General features: G+C 39.0%; 1 protein-coding gene across 6 annotated transcripts in view; it reads left to right on the plus strand.

Moving 5' to 3' along the window:
- The window catches only part of arid4b (AT-rich interaction domain 4B), a 101,855-nt gene that overhangs the window by 43,812 nt on the left and 40,009 nt on the right, over positions 1 to 18,034 (plus strand). For 5 of the 6 annotated variants that reach the window (XM_027165786.2, XM_047812670.1, XM_027165785.2 and 2 more), the window contains 2 exons: positions 13,733 to 13,809; positions 17,449 to 17,597. In XM_027165786.2, coding sequence (XP_027021587.1) covers positions 13,733 to 13,809; positions 17,449 to 17,597 — 226 coding nt within the window. Of the gene's footprint in view, positions 1 to 13,732; positions 13,810 to 14,733; positions 14,945 to 15,593; positions 15,730 to 17,448; positions 17,598 to 18,034 lie in introns of those variants that run through there. The other variant, XM_047812671.1, reaches the window with a different exon arrangement.

The following is an 18,034-nucleotide window of genomic DNA, read 5'->3' on the forward strand; positions in this document are numbered from 1 at the left end:
GGAAATAATTTAATGTTCCTTGGGCAGCCCGGTACCATTTGGTCCACGGACCGGTACCAGTCCGCTTCCCAGGGGTTGGGGAACACTGCTATAAAGCACTTAATGGTCTTGCAACACAGTACCTGAGTGATCTTTTGTTTTTTTTTAATAATCCGTCATGCATACATCGATCAAAAGGTGCAGGATATTTGGTAGTACCCCAAGTACAAAAGGCTACAGAGCTTTTTCTCACATAGCCCCAAAGTGTAAACGTTTGCAATTTATGAAAAAACTTGGAGCTATTACCTCTTATAGTATATTTTATTTTCTCAAGCTTAATAAAAAACGCTGTATCCTTTAGCCATTTTGAGTGGGATGGTGGGACAGAGGACTTCCACTGAAGAAGAAGAAGGTGACTTCTGGCCAACAATGATGTAAAACTAATAACTTCATTTTGGATACAGTTTAACGGAGATGCTTCATCTGGAAGTCTAAATATAGCAATCAATGGGCAGGATTGCAAATGTACTCCCAGAATAGTGGACATTGTACTAAATAACCCGACCAATAATTATATAGTTGTGGACAGAAGAAAAACATGTGACTCAGGTGGCATTGTGCGTTAGAGCATCTGTCACATTTGTCCTCGACATCTGGCTAAATTTGAGACTATCTATATTTAGAAAAATGCACCCTATAAATGACCTTAAACTGGATAAGTGCGAGACGAGCACACAAGACATTACCGAAGCCATTCACAACACTATCCCACCACCCGTCCCCAAGCTGAAATCCCAGTTCTCCCTCCCAAGTAGCCTTTGTTTTGGAAATAGTTTGAAATCCAGAATATGTTTATAAATCTCAGAAACAGCACCTTTTCCTTGTGGTTTATACGTAAGCAAACCTTCCCAGTGTTGGAGAGGTGGCGCTGAGGGAAAGCCAGGAAAACATTTTTTGTACAAAATGCCTAACTTGAAAATATCTAAAGAGGTGGCTGGCAGGTAGCCCATGCAATGACGACAAATTAGCAAAACTGTTAAAAAAAATCCCTCCGAGTATAAGTCAAGAAGACAGTGTATACCTTTGCTATACCACTCTGAGAAAAAAGAATCCATACACGAAGGGCGAAAAATATGATTGCTACATAACGGACCTAAGGGAGAAGCAGTTACAAACTTTTCCTAAATTGATACCAGATTTTTAGAGTATTAAACACAACAGAATTTTTAACATACAAAGAAATTTTAATTGGAAGAGAAGAATATATAAGAGCAGGTATAGAGGATGAGGAAGAACATGACTGGGCTTCTAAATTACACCATGCTAAATGAGGTGATTCAACCCAGCACTGTATCTTATGGATGTGTGCTGCCCAGTAATAAAACTGAAAATTTGGTTGTACCAGACTACCTCTAGACTTACTACATCTCTGGAGTAATGACTTACACACCCTGGGACATACACCAGACCAAATGAAAGCATTAATCGTTTTATCTAATGAGTCAAAGAAATGTTTAGGTAAGAACAATGGATTGTTAGAAATAAAAAAAAAAGAAATTTAGGCAGAACATTCATTTTTATAGCATTAATCTTCCCAATCAGAGACAAAGGCAGGCTATTCCATCTCTGAAGGTCAGACTTCATTTTAGTTACGAGTGGAGTAAAGTTTGCAGAAAAAAGACCTGAAAATGTATGTGTCACATTAATAACAAGATATCTAAATCCAGCGGGACTGATTTTGAAGGGCATGTCCAGATGCTTAAGTTGCAAAGCAGTTGAGTTGATTGGATAACATTCACTCTTCTGAAAATGTAATTTATATCCAGAAAAGGAGCTGAATGTATCGCGTGGACAAGATTCCAGGCAGACCAGATACAGGGTCAGATACATAGAGCAAAACGCACATTGTTTGTCTGAATGCTGGCTTGAGGCGATGTATAAAGTAATTTCACCCAACTAATAAATTTATTACCAAAACCAAATGTTTTTAATACAGCGAATAAATACTCCCTATCAAAATGCTTTTTTGGCATCCATTGAAATCACAATCTCAGGTACCGTCTCGGAATGTACAGTATGTACAGTATAATATTTAAAAGAGTGCGAGTATTAAAAAATAAATGACGTCCCTTAATAAAACCGTTTTGCTCCTCAGAAATAATGCTGGGCAACACTCTCTCTAGGCGCAGAGCTATAGTTTCTGTCAGAACTTTAACATCAGCATTTAACAAAGATAGAGGGATATAGGAACCACACAAAGTTGGATCTTTGTCACTCTTCAAAAGAAGAGCTATCGAAGCTTGGGTCATAGTACTTGGGAGCAAACCATTTTCCAAGGATTCATTAAACACTGACAAATGTAGAGGTGCTAATTTATTAACAAATTTTTTGAAGAACTCAATAGGATACCCATCAGGTCCCGGGGCTTTATTGGACTGCATCGGTTTAATTGAGAATTTTATTTCTTCAAGGGAGAGTGGGGCATCTAGTTCTTGTACATGGTCAGAATCAATGGTAGGGTTTTCAAGATTGTCCAAAAACTGATTCATAATATCAATATCATCCGGAAATTCAGATTTATACAAAGAGGTATAAAATGATTTGAACGTGGCATTAATTTCTATAGGGTCTGTAACAATTACATTAACATTATTATTAATTTTAGGTATCAAACGTGAGGCAGATTGACGTTTCAATTGGTGAGCCAATAGTCGATTCGCCTTATCCCCATGTTCATAGTAAGTGCCGCGTGTCTGCAATAGCAATTGCTCTACTTCCTTAGTGGAGATAAGATCAAATTCTGTCCTGAGGTTAAGACGTTTCTTAAACGGTTCTGGAGAGCTATTGGAAGCGCACTCTTGGTCAAGGATACCAATAGCAGAAGTGAGTTCTGTAAGCTTGGCCTTATGTTTTTTATTATAATGTGAAGAGTATGAAATAATCTGCCCCCTGAGGAAAGCCTTCAGTGACTCCCAAAGTAAAGACGATGATGTAAGTTCGTTCTGATTAAAAAGGAGAAACTCATCAATAGAATTAGACAGAAATTCACAAAATATGTTATCTGCCAACAATAGACAAATAAATCTCCAAAGGGGGGAAGTAGATCTCTGTGTGGACAGCTGAATATCCAGAAATAGTGGTGCGTGATCTGATATTAAAATACCTGAATAATCAACGGCAGCAACAGATGAATTCAAGCTGTTATCTATGAAGAAATAATTTATTCTTGAGTATGACTGGTGAACCTGAGAGAAAAAGGAGAATTTTTTTAATTAAAGGATTACGAACTCTCCAAGGGTCAACCATCCAATTCTGATTCATAAAGTCAGAAAAGGATTTTGACATAGCTGACTGAGATATTGGTCGTGAACTAGATCCATCTAGCACTGGGTCAAGTACACAATTCAAATCACCTCCAAAAATCAACAAATGAGAATTTAAATGTGGTATGCTTCTAAGTAATCTGTTGGCAAATTCAACATCATCAAAGTTAGGTGCATAGACATTTACCAGCAGCACCTTTGTTTGCATTAACATGCCTACAACCATAAGGTATCTGCCATTTTTATCAGCAATAACATCAGTGGGTAGAAACTGAATGTTTTTATTGATCAAAATAGCAACTCCTCTTGATTTAGAGTTAAAGTTAGAATGAAATACATGCCCTATCCAAGAAGCCTGTAGCCTATAATGATCTTTAGATTTGAGATGAGTTTCTTGCAAAAACACTATGTCTGAATTAAGCCATTTCAAATGGCTAAAAATTTTACCACGTTTAGATGGGCTACTCATGCCATGTACGTATATTACAGCTAATGAAACAAACAGATGGGCTTACACCAGGATTACCGGAATTCAACTTAACTGTACTCATTTAAGTGCACATGAATAGTACCAAATGGCCATGACCCCACCTTGGCTGTGTGGTCGGGGAAAACGGACATCTTTATTTCACCCACAGCATCTTGTCGTCTCTCTCTGGCACACCGTAGAACATTCTCACAGTCACTTTAATAATGAAACCTGGCAATAACTGTGCGCGGTTGCTTACCGTGTTTGGGCTTCGGCTGAGAGGTTCTATGTGCTCGGTTTATCAGCGGTGTTCATCCAGTTTAAAAGCTTCCTTAAGCAGTGTAGAGTTAAACTGTAGTGTTAATGACTGTATCCTCAGGAATCCCGACTATCCTAATATTATTCTGTCGCAAAAGAGATTCGAGGTCCTCACACTTATTTTGCAGTGAAACAAACTCCGCAGTTAAATGTGCAAGTTTGTTTTTAAGCTCAGCTACATCATCAGACAGACGGAGAGAGAATCACCCAATTCTTCCACTGTACCGCTTAGTGCGGCCAACTCTGCGTCTGTAGGTCAGCTCTAATTGTGGACAAATCACCCAGTGCAGCACGAAGTTTGGTCTTAAAAATCTCAGCAATGTCTTGCTTTAAAGAGATTAGCAGTTCTCGCTTCAGGGACTCCGTATCAATTACCTGGGTGACTTCCCTGGGAGAGGTGGAGCTGTGGGGTGAAGACAGAGCCCCAGGGTCCGGGGTCGCTACCTGTGTAGCAGGCCTAGTTGTTGGGTCGTGGTGGCATGGGTTTTAGCTGTTTTACCAGCCATGATATTATGTCCAAGTGGTGAAAAAAGGCTTTAACACAATATCCCACGGGTGAATATATCAAAAAGGTAATCCAAATTGCGATATAAAATAACAATTACCATAAACTCAGCAGGAGTCTCAAATCACACGTCTTACTCCATTGCCCCCCCCCCCCAAGTTTTGGCTTTCTTAAGAGAATATCTATATGTACACCGTTATTAGGCAACTATTAGTGTTCAGAATTATAATGCAACTAAATGAAATGATTTTCCCATCTCACTTGTTTATTTTCACCTGTTAAAGTGAAAATAATAAACAAACTCAAAATTTACAAATAAACATTTCTGAAATTTAAAAAAAAACTCAGTGACCAATATAGACACCCTTCTTTTCGATAACAGTCACAAGCCTTCCATTCACGGAGTCAGTCAGTTTCTTGATCTGGTCAGAATCAACTTTTTGTGCAGCCGCAACCACAGCCTCCCGGACACTGTTCAGAGAGGTGTACTGTCTACCTTTACTGTAAATTTCCTGCTTAAAAAGGGCCTAAAAGTTCTCAATAGGGTTTATGTCAGGTGAAGAAAGGGGTCATGTCATTAGTTTTTCATCTTTAAGGCCTTTTACTGGCCAGCCACGCAGTGGAGTACCTTGATGCATGTGATGAAGCGTCTTGCATAAAAATCAAAGTATTCTTGAAAGTGTCTTCTAAAAATTGGCAGTAGGTCTGAGAGTTGATTTTGATTCCATTTTCAATCCGAAAAGGTCCAACTAGATCATCTTTAATAATACCTGGCCATAGCAGTACCCCACCTCCACCTTGCTGCCGTCTGAGTCGAAATGGTGCTCTGTGTCCGTTAGTGATCCAACCACGGGCCCATCCATCTGGTCCGTCAAGAGTCACTCTCATCTCATCAGTCCACAAAAACATATTTCTTGGCCCATTCTTGACGTTTCAACTCATGTGTCTTGTTCAGAGGTGGTCGGGTTTCAGCCTTTCTTACCTTGGCCATGTCTCTGAGAACTGAACACCTCATACTTCTTGACACTCCAGGTAGGTTGCAGTTGTGGAATATAGCAGCACTGGAGGATAATGGGTTCCTGGTAGCATCATGTTTGGTTCTGTGATCATACCCCAAAATCTTAGATATTTCAAGAGTGCTGCATCCCTCTGAAAGACTTTTTACAATTTTTGAATTTTCAGTTAGTTTTTGGCCCATTTTTCCTGAGGAGAAGAACCTGCCTAATAATTATGCACACCTTGATATAGGGTGTTGATCTCCTTAGGCCACATCCTCCCTCGTTAAACAAATACACATCACTTGATATGCATTAAATCCCATAAGCATTCAAGTTTATACAGCTTGGAGTTGGAAATCATTCATAAAATGATATGGTCAAAATAATCACTTGCCTAATAATTGTGCACACAGTGTATATGTCACTCCTGAGCTTCCAGTGTTCCGAGTTCCTAGTCTGATTTTCTCTTCTTACAGAGCTACTTTGTCAATCCTGATTTTGTACCCCTGGTTGGAGTCTTGTCGCCCAGTGGTCACCCTGTCATGGATTGATCTGCATGGTCAGCCAGTGACTCATGGGATTGTTGTGGATGGAGCTGCCAGGAGACTGTCATGCCTTTCTTCTTTGAACAAATGTTGTCAGTCACCTCTATGCTATGGTCTTTATCAGCAATCAGGTCTGTGTTGAACTCAGAGTTTACGATGACCCATTAGTTCCTCAGGAGCTCTCGGTTGCACTATTATAAACTGTTGTAGAAATGAGATTATTTACATTTACATTATTTACTGTCCAGTATCACCCAAATGAGGATGGGTTTCCTTCTGAGCCTGGTTCCTCTCAAGGTTTCTTCCTCATATCATCTCAGGAAGTTTTTCCTGGCTGCCGTCGCCTCTGGCTTGATCATTAGGGATAGGGAAATTAATTTATTGTATTATTCATTATTTTTAATGAATAATTAAAGTATTAATTTTCCCAGTATTATATTAATATTCCAGTATTCCCCCAGAAGAGCTGGAGGAAGTGTCTGGGGAGAGGGAAGTCTGGGCATCCCTGCTTAGACTGCTGCCCCCGCGACCCGGCCCTGGATAAGCGGTAGAAGATGGATGGATGGATGGATGGATTCATTTTTTTTCCTTATTATTTCTGCTTCTTCTTCTTCTTCCATATTCTGTTTCCATACTTCTGTAAAGCTGCTTTGAGATAATGGGAATTGTTAAAAGCGCTATACAAAATAAATGAATTTGAATCTGTTCCACGCAGACTCTCCACTGGTGTTCCACAGGGTGTAGTACTTGGTCCTCTCCTTTTCTCTCTGTATACTCACTCTCTTGGTGAAGTTATTTCTTCACACGGGTACTCTTACCACTGCTTTGCTGATGACACTCAATGCTTATTCTCCTTCCTGCTCTCAGATACCACGGTCTCTGCTTGAAGCTCAGCATGTCTGATGGACATATCCTGCATGACAGCTCATCAGTTGAAACTTATTTCCAGCAAAACTGAACTGCTGATCATCCCTGGTGATTCATCCCCAGGTCAGGATCTTACAATATCCCTGCACAACGATCTGATCTCAGCTTCGTTAAATCTTGCAACATTGGGTTAACTTTGGATAATAAAATGTCCTTTACCTTGCATGCTGTTAATGTGACACACTCATGTTGTTTTTTCTCTGCAACAACAGAAGGATTCAGCCATTTTTGTCCACATAGTCTGCCCAGGTACTTGTTTATTCTCTTGTCATTACAAGACTGGACTTCTGCAACTCACTGCTGGCAGGTATACCGATGAACGCATTTCGTCATATGCAAATGATCCAAAATTCAGCTGCACGACTTGTTTTCAACCTGCCTACAATTCTTACACACCACCCCATTCTCTCCACTGGTTTCCAGTAGCTGCACACTTCAGATTTAAAACACTGATGCCTGCCTACAACGTTAAAAACGGACCAACTCCGTCTTACCTTAAAGCTCTTATAACTTCTCACACTGCACCTTGCTCCCTCAGATCTACCAGCACGGCTTGACTGGTCCCACCCTCTCTCAGGGTAAGAGGTAGGCACAACACAAAGGCTGTACCATGGTATCTGGTGGGGTTTTTTTTTTCATGTTTTTCCACACTTTCACTTTTCATGAAACAAATTTAAATATTAGTCAAAGATAACAAGTAAACACAACATGCAGAAAACACAAAATGAAGAAGGGAAACAAAATCCAAATCCACATGGCCCTGTGTGAAAGTGTTAAGGTCAGTGTAAGGCAGAGTTGCTGAGCAAATAAAATACTCTGTAAACTGACGAGACTTTTTGGAAGGTGTGGGTGCCATTACATCTGGCGTAAAAGTAACCGCACATTTCAGAAAAAGAACATCATACCAACAGTAAAATATGGTGGTGGTGGTGGTAGTGTGATGGTCTGGGCTGTTTTGCTGTTGTTTGCTGTGTTTTGCTGCTTCAGGACTTGCTGTGATAAATGGAACCATGATTTCTGCTGTCTACCAAAAAATCCTGAAGGACTTGGCCTATTGAGATGCTGTGGCATGACCTTAAAAAGATGGTTCATGCTCGAAATCTCTCCAATGTGACTTAATTACAAAAATACTGCAGGCTCCCCTTAAATCCTCTAGTGTTGCTCCAATGCTCCCACCATACTGTAATTCAGAACATAAGGTAGTTATACACCAAATCTCTGTACTGGTACCTAGGTGGTGGAATGATAGATGTAAGAATAGATGAGGCAGACTCAGTCTTCAGGCAATGGATAAAGATCTGCCTCTTCCTGAAATACTTAAACTAGCAATGAAAACTAGCTGTTTTAAACTGTTTTATTTTTAAAAAATGTTTGTTTGTCAGGAGGTCATACAGCAAGAAGAGCTCAGAGTTTTAGACTGACTGTTTCTTAGGCTTTGACCTTGTAATTGAACCAGTATTGATGTATTCAATTCAATTCAATTTATTTGTATAGCACTTTTAACAATTCCCATTGTCTCAAAGCAGTTTTACTACAGAAGTATGAAAACAGAAAAAAATATATATAATAATAATATGAAAAAATATTATAAAAAATTAACATGTACAATAATAAAAGTTTAAAATTTATTTAAAAATATTATCTTAAAAATGTAAAATACTGTATATCTATGCCTATCCCTAATGAGCAAGCTGGAGGTGATGGCAGCAAGGAAAAACTCCCTGAGATGAAATGAAGAAGAAACCTTGAAAGGAACCAGGCTCAGAAGGGAACCCAACTTCAATTGGGTGACATTGGACAGTAAAAATGAAAATGTAAATAATGTCCTTTCTTCAACAGTTTATAATCCTGTGCCCCCGAGGAGCTAATGGGTCAACACAAACTCTCTCAGGGCAAGACCGGACCATACAAAAATGTATGAAACTTAGAGCTCATTTGTATGTTGCATTGAAAAATGGAGTAATGCAATAAATGTATTGTCCGTGTTTTGGACAATTGTATCGATGCTTGATTTGCATAAATATTTCATTTTACTTCTTATGCAGTATTTTACTTCTAATGCAGTAAAGACACAACATGTAAAGCTTTTTTTCAGTGGAGGAGCTGCTAATTGTTTGTGTATCAGTATCCACAGCTAGTTTTTACAAACATGAAGACGTCTAAAGCCCCGTTCACACTGCAGGTAAAAGTGGCCCAAATTTTTTTGGGGTCAAGTGACCAGGTCAGATTTCTTCAGGAGTAGTGTGAACACGCAAATCTAGCCCAGATCTGATTTTTTCAAATCAGATTCAGACCACTTCCATATGTCGTCCTGAATCAGACCCAAATCTGATTTTTTTTTCCAATGTGGCCGCAGTGTGAACAACCAAGGCGGATTCGATGTGACTTTTACGTCAATCTACATCGACATTCATCACAATTATGCACCTACAAAATGGATCAAATAATCAAAAGTCTCGACATCCAAAAATTTTCAAAACGCGTCTTCGTGCTGCCATTACACAAACATTTAGAAAGAAAAGGGAAAATCCTTACTTCCTCCATAACCTTGCCAACTTTAGCGCAATGGCGTGCTGCGTGTGACTTCATTGTTATTGTTCGTTTGCGCATGCGGGTCAGTTCAAAACAGCAAACAGTTCACACTGGTATCTGATATAGGCCACATTTTAAAAGGATAATGTGAACAGCCAAACAAAAAAATCAGATCTGCGCAAAATATCCAAATTGAGCAATAAGACTTGCAGTGTGAACAGGGCTTAACATTGTTGCCCAACCTAAAATAGCCCAGAAATCAGTCTTAATGACTGGAATAGGATTTGCACAAGGTAGAACCTGCTGTTTGTTGAGACAATTGAGTTGCATGCACTCATTTTATTGCTTTCTGTGTTTTCTCTCATCTTTTCTCATCTCATTAGACTCAACAGATTTAGAAACGTGCAGAATTGGCTATGAGTTGCACATCTAGATGGCTTGGATTCCTACTGAGTAAATAGTTTTATCTTAAGAAGCTCTGCTTCTGCTTGTCTTTATTTTCAGGAAAGGCACCTGCTCCAACAGTGACCCCTGTGAACAAAGCCAACATGCCACCTTGGCAGACACAGGCATTGCAGTTGGAGTTGGCAGAAGCGGTGCATATGATAGGGATTCCCCTTTCTCTTGACCTTTCCTCTCACTCTGAATGGCCTAATGGGACAATGAGGTGCTCAAGATAAGCAAAAAAATTAGGGTACTGGCTTAGCAAAGATGTGTTCTAGACACAATAATAAAAGTTTCCAGAATCTATTTTTCATCTAGGCCACCTTCTTATTTCATAGGTGTGTTACCCACTGAATTGGTGTGCACTGAACACATCCTGATTTTTGGAGCAGGGAGATGGAATGTTAGCTTCTCAGAGAAAGACTCCGGCTTTTTTTTTTATCTGAGGGTCCAATTTAAGATCTGTGTACCTGAAATTTTACTCTGAGGACAGTGATGCTGAAATTCATCATGTCACAAATCAGATCCAAGGTCAGGGTAGATCTAAATCATAGATCATATATCATAATTTTAAATTGAAATTTGGCTAGAAAACAGGAAGTTCTCAGGTTTGTTTTGGGGGCAAATGCATACCAATATTGAGTTTTTTCTTTTGTCCTAGCTCTGTCTCCGTGCACCTTCATGAAGTGCATGGATGCAGCTCTGGCTCCTATGCTACTCCAGAGCATCCCTGTACTGTATTATAGTTACAAATGGCTTGTGCACATCTCAGCTCTGTTGGAAGGACTGGCAGCAAGGCATTGGCATGTCATACTTGTTAACATTAGGTACATAGGGCCCAGGCTGAACACCAAAAGAGTGTGCTTTCTCTCCCTCAGAGAACCACTTTTTAGGGCTCATTTTTTATTTAACCATAACGCAGGCACAACTGTCTCTTGCATACAGGTACATCTCAATAAATTAGAATGTCGTGGAAATGTTCATTTATTTCAGTAATTCAACTCAAATAGTGAAACTCGTGTTAAATAAATTCAGCACAATTACTTATGAAGTAATTGAATTACTTATGAAGTATTAAAATTTTATGAGATTGGTTGGTTTTTGTTAAATGTGTGCCAAAATCATCAAAATTAAAAGAACCAAGACCTAAACTACTTCAATCTGTGTGTACTGAATTTATATAATACATGAGTTTCACTATTTGAGTTGAATTACTGAAATAAACTTATAAATAAATAAATAAATTTTTCCATGACATTGTAATTTTTGAGATGAGTGAATTCTAAACACTCACCGCTATGAGCAGTCAGGATTGGCCACAAATTTTCCTCTGGCTCAGAGGTTATTGGGTATGCAAAAGGGTATGCAAATCTGGGAGCAGACTTCCTATTAAATCAGGGGCTGAGGCTCAGTGGATGGTGGCTCCACCCACAGGAGTTAGTGGAGAGGTACAGTATGGTTAAGGGGAAGTGAATTTGTTTGCTTCCAAGGAGCCAAACCATTGTCCCCTCTTGTTTCTCGTCACATCTCCAGCTTCTCATGGACTGGACAGCAAGGTGCAGATGTAGATGACGCTTCATCTGTACACTTTTCCCCGACAGCCTTGCTCCCAAGAGTCCTTGCCAGATTGTACCCCGACCGATTCCACCTATTATTAGTGGCTTCACGCTGACTTGAACATGTCTCCCCTTGATGGAACTCCTTCTATCCTGTGGTCCTCGTGTCTCTGGTGTAGGGGGCCCTCATTCACTCCAGCCAAATATTTGGAACTTTTGGGTCTGGTCCCGAGGTGTGCCAACTGATAGATCCTGGTCCAAGGTCATGGAGATTATATTGAGCTTTAGGATTTAGCATTTCAACAGGGCTGGCCCCTGATTCTCTTATGTTGTATGTGGCAGATATTTCTGTTAGCCATGCAACTGTCTTTGTAAGGCCTTATGTTTCCTGTGTGGTACCAGACAGCTGAGGCCTTTCTAAAGATTGGAGTTCTCTTATGTAACCTCTCTTTGTTCCTGGATGGGCTATCAGAGGCCCAATTGTAGCCCTGAGAATCTTCTTCTGGATTGTTCCTGGGATGGTTAGAGCTATTTGCACTCAAGGTTGTGTTGAATCCTGAGGGTGCCCTCATTGACCAACCAGCCGGTCATCCGGCACGCTTTCCTTTCTCCTACATGTGTCTTTGGAGCAACACAAGCTGCATTTACTGTGGCCAGTTTGGGCATTAGTGTCTATGTCCATTGCCAGTTCTCTCAGCCAAGCAGGGCAGGCATTTTTCCTCAGTGTGGTTATCAGGGTTTCCTGATCGCCAATCCATGATGTGGAATTTAGTTCCTTCAAAAACAAAAGTCTCAGGTTAAGTATTTAACCCTGTAGTGTAAGAATAGAAAATGAGACACTGTGTTGCTTGCCACACATCAGCAGAGGTGGGAAGTAACGGAGTAAAAATACTTCGTTACTGTACTTAAGTAAATTTTTCTGGTATCAGTACTTTACTCCACTATTTATTTTTCAGACAACTTTTTACTTTTACTCATTACATATCATTACAAATATCTGTACTTTTTACTTCTTACATTTTCAAAACAGACTCATTACTTTTAGTATTATTTCTTCTCATTGAGCGCTGTTTTTAGTATTATTTCTTCTCATTGAGCGCTGTTTCCATCCTATCATTGTGTGACTTTTTCACCGTGTGACTGGTGTATTTCTCTCTCTCATTTTCTACCACTTATCCGAACTACCTCGGGTCACGGGGAGCCTGTGCCTATCTCAGGCGTCATCGAGCATCAAGGCAGGATACACCCTGGACGGAGTGCCAACCCATCGCAGGGCACGCACACACACTCATTCACTGGTGTATTATTTACTGCCTATCAGACATAGACTAAGGATAGCGGAGCTAACAATGAGCAGCACACCTACAAAAGGAATGGCTAATGTTAATTCGGAGGGAGTCACCAATGTTAAAATAACTAACAATGAGGACATTCCTGAACACCCATGGCCATATATGAGGAAGATGTTTGAAATAAAAGGATTGGTGTCAACCCAAAAACACGAAGTGCTTAATTTAATTAACATTAATTTTGTCATTTATAAAACATCACAATAATTTCGAGTTGTTTTCAAGGACAGAGCTGGAATCTTCCTACAGTTTGGCATTACAGCTTGGTGATACACTTGGTATACATTATATTTCCCAAAAGTATTGGGTCACCTGACCTTTCCTGCTATGTGGTTGTTTTCTGATCTCATTCCTACTGAACACCTTTTTTTTGGGATGAATGTAAACGCTGACTCCACCCTACCTCACCTACATCAGTGCCTGCCTTTCGTAACACTCTTGTGGCTGATGAACACAAATATCCATCAGCACACTCCAAAATGGATTATATATATTGTCATTTATATAATACGGTCATACGGTCATTTCCATCTCAAGGAATTGGGTTACACACTGAGATGTTTTTCTTTGTAGCATATAATAATAAAAAAGTAATAATAATAAAAAGAATAATTGTTGTTCCTACATAAGTATCATTGATTGTGGCTTTGTTGCTTTTCAAATATAACAACTTTCAGAGTTGTTACCCTAAAGGGGTAGAAGGGCTATGATAATTTCCAAATGGAGGTTTATTAACCATCTGTAGGAGAAAGTAAGTCTGTTAAATAATAGTGCTTTTGTTTTTCAGTCACCTGGTTCTACGGAAAGACATAAAGGAACTTGACTGTGAAATGGGTCCAAAAGCAGAAGCGAGCCTCAAGCCAGGTAAGCATCTACATTGGTCACACAGTTAAACTTTCCACTCACACGGTGCCAGTGGGTGATTTCAGGAAGCATTGTAGGTTTTTATTGCTGCAACAGCTGTTGCCATTTGACATTTATTTAAAATATTCTGCTACTAATGCAACAATTGATATTAGTAATGTACAATGGATTTAAAAACTTTACATATCCCTTTGACATTTTTTGCGATAAATGGGGAAAATGAAACCAAGATAAAGTGTGTCAGAACTTTTTCCACCCTCAGTTTGAAAGTACAATGTATAAAAATTAAGTGCAAAACAATAATAAAAATAAAAACTAAACACAATAAATATAAAACCCTTAGAATAACCGGGTTGTAAACTAAGACTAAAGAAACTTTTTATTTTAATAAACCACTGAGTTTTTGAGCGCAATCATATTGGAGGATGACTTTCAGAGGAAACTGAAGTAGCTGGCCCTAACAGAATATCTGGCCATGTACTGAGATTCTGCACTGACCATATTGCTGGTTTGTTTACTTCCATCTGCAATGTGTCTGGCCAAGTCTGTGGTCCCTAGGTCTATTGAGGATGCCATCTCTCACAGACTAAACACTGCTTTCAACATTTCACCATTAACAGCAACAAAGGGAGCTATGTGAGGCTGCTGTTTATAGATTATAGCTCAGCTCTCAATACCTCAGTTCTGGTCTCAAAGCTCAGGGATGTTAGACTTGATACCCATTCTGTGAATGAGTCCTGGACTTCCTCATTGGCAGATCTCAAGTAGTTAGAGTGAGACAGGTAACCTCCTACACTGTCACACTGAAAGCTCAACTGGAGCCCAACAAGGTTCCTGCAATGTCCTGAGACTCCTGCTCTATTTGCTCTACACAAATGACTGTGTCCTTTCACAGGTCCACTTCTGTTGTCAAGTTTTCTGATGACACAGTGATTATCGGTCTCATCTCCAACAACAGTGAGGCTGACTACATTGATGAGGTGGAGAAACTAGTAGCTTGATGCCAGGCTAACTGTATCTCTGAATGTCAGCAACACCAAAGAGCTGGTTGTGGACTTGAGGAAGAGGCAACAATGGGGAACTATAACCCACTCAAGATTTGCAGGACCCCTGTGGAGAGAGTGAGCAGCCTCAGGTACTTTGGGTTACATATCTTTGAGGTGTTGTCCTGGACTCTTCACATATAAGCTATTGTAAACCATTATCATAGCATCAGCCAGACAATGATTGTACCACCCGAGATTCCTAAGGAAATTCTGGTTCTCATGATCCTGAAAATGTTCTATACAATGGTTTACAAACTGCATCTCAGCATGGTTAGGAAACTGGCCAGGCCCACAAAGCCCTGCAGAGAGTGGAGAGTTACTGCACTCAGTACTTATGCTGTCCCTTCTCTGTAATTTATCTACACCAAGCAATGCAGTACCAGAGCTGGGTAAATCATCAAGCACATTATGATGCTGAATGGTAAACTCTTTTTAATCTTTAGCTTATTAGCAAATACCTGAAGGTTTTGCTATACAATCCATTTGTAGCTATTAATGATTCCCTCCTTGATAAAAGTCTTTTTGGCTCAAAAAAAGCAGCCCTAAAACATGACACTGCTACCAACATGTTACATTGTGGATGTGGTGTTTTTGTTACTGTGTTTTTGTACCAAATATACCTTTGAAATTTTGGAATTGTTATATATTTTTGCCTCATCAGACCCTAACACATTGTGCCACGTAGTTTGTGATGATTTTAGTTTTGTTTTTTGTGCTGTTTCTTTAATGTTGCTATAGGTCTATTTGCAGCCTTCCTGGTAGGTTTGTGTCTTGACCTTTTAGAAATTTTGAAGGGATGTATTGTTCTTGTTGATGTCATTGTGGTGCTTCAAAAAGGAAATGGATCCAAAAGCAGAAGTGAGCTTTAAGCCAGGTGAGAATCTACATTGGTCACACAGTTACCCTTTCCACTCACACAGTGCTAGTAGGTGCATTGGGTGAATTCATGGAGCACTGGATGTTTTTCAGAGCTGGATTCTAATTCCCACTGGTCCAACAGTTGAAGAGATATAAGACCAGAGGTGTGGTTTTATTGAGCCATGGAACAGCTATAATGCAATAATTTATATTATTAATGTACAATGGGTTTAAAAACTCTACACACTCTTTTTAAAATGACAGTTTTTTTGATAAATGTGAAAAATGAAACCAAGATAAAGATTTTCTCTATTTGATGATGATGGCCTTTAATATGTTCTATGGTTCATCTTATGTATTGAAAATTTAGAATTACCAGATGGTTGCCTTCAACAAGTGAGTTACCCTGCTTGCATTGTAAGCTCTTTGTTGACTATGACATCAGAAGTCAGATGAAACCAAGATTTGAAGAGTTATTTTATTGTTGACAGTCATATAATAATTACTTGGTTAATATTGAACACATCCATATACCCACCCCCAATTAAAAAACAATATTTCCATGCAAAAAGTTATTCTAACTTTATTTTGTCTATTTCTCCTAAAATGTGTAATTGTTTTCCCCTTATTCTTTATAAATTGTAATTTACATCAAGGGTGGAAAACGTTCTGATATGATATAGCTTAATCCCTTTTCCATCAGAAACCCAGCATATTTACAATTGTGTGTAGATTTTTTATATGCACTGTAGCTTTTTATCAGTGTGGACATTTGACAGTGCAGAGCTACCTTTTAAGAGCATGAAAATAATGTCCAAAATGGCATCAACACGGACACACTGAAAGGGGCTATGTACAAATAACCTATTGTGAAGACAAAAGAAAACATGAGATATGGATAAGTTTTGTCCAGGGAGGTAACAAACAGTCAAATCAGGTGAGGGAAAAAGGACACAGTATAATTTAGTAACATGTACACATCTTTATAATATTTTCTGTAGTAGTATTTCTTATTCTTTTATATCATTCTGTACTACTGTACATTGCTTCTGTTTCATGATGTTTAAGAGCACTTGTTTATGCACAGCTGTCTTAAGATCCCACCACAGAATCTTCAATTGCTTTACAGCCTGTGTCCATCTATTGTTTACAGCATTAAGACTAAACTTGTAAACTTATGAAGTGAGTTAGCTTGAAAAAATGCTTCAATTTGCTAGGGAGCATAAAGATTGATCTCTTCGGCAATGGAAAAAAGTCAGGTTGTCCAAGGAGTCTTGTAGGTTTGGAGGGCTCTGATGTGTGTAAACATAATGGTACTAAAGCAGCTAGCCTAGACAGAAGTCCTGGCCATTTACTGAAATTCTGCACTATGTCTTTGTAGCCAAGATTTAAAAAAAAATCCATTGTCATTTCCATACCAAAGGATAGTAAGCCCTCTTGCCTATAGTGTCTCAAATGACTATGGACCTCTAGTGGCCACATAACTTATTTTTGAGAATAATGGGCACATCAGAGTCTGCAGAAAGGCAGCTGAAGTCAAATTTATGCAATACATAAAATATGTATTGCATATAGTTGCATTTAGTTACATATTTTATGCAGCCAGCAAATACTTATGAAAGTTATAAATTTAGGTTAGACAGGTAAATGTTAAAGGTTTAAATATTTATTAAGGTGGTCTTCACTAATCCCGTGACCTGTAATCATGTTTATGTGTGTGTATTGGTTTAATCAGTGCTGAATGTAGCATGGGATTTCCAGTGCAATGGTACTGTGCCTAGTGCATGGAAGACTGAGGTTAAGGATGAAAGTTCCAGCAGTGAAGAAAATGAAGAAGAGGAAGAAAAGGTGCAGGAGGACGGTGGCAGCAGTGAGGAGGAAGAGGTAAAAACATTCAAATAACCATGGAAATCCAAAGTAACCTTATACCAAAACAGTATTCAGTCATAATACACACACACACACTTGTATATAGTATTCTGCTAATGTTTTAGGCATGTGTGAAGAAATGCTGAAAAGTAAGAATACCTTCAAAAATATATATTAATTGTTTTTTGTTTTTCTTTTGCAACTTACAAAATGCAAAGTGAGTGAATGGAAGAAAAATGTAAACCAAAGCAATATTTCGTGTGACCAAATGTCTTGTGTGAACAAGACATGCAACAAGAGATTGTCTTCAACCACCTCACCTTAGTAGGAGAATTTGGATGTTCCACACTAGAATTTAAGCCTCATACACAGCTGTCTTTTTCAGTTATTGACTTTAATGTTAATGATTTTATTTGGATTTCATTTCTGTTTGTTTAATTCCATTTTGCAAA

The sequence above is a fragment of the Tachysurus fulvidraco genome, chromosome 4 (assembly GCF_022655615.1).
Source record: "Tachysurus fulvidraco isolate hzauxx_2018 chromosome 4, HZAU_PFXX_2.0, whole genome shotgun sequence".
NCBI classification, from domain to species: domain Eukaryota; kingdom Metazoa; phylum Chordata; class Actinopteri; order Siluriformes; family Bagridae; genus Tachysurus; species Tachysurus fulvidraco.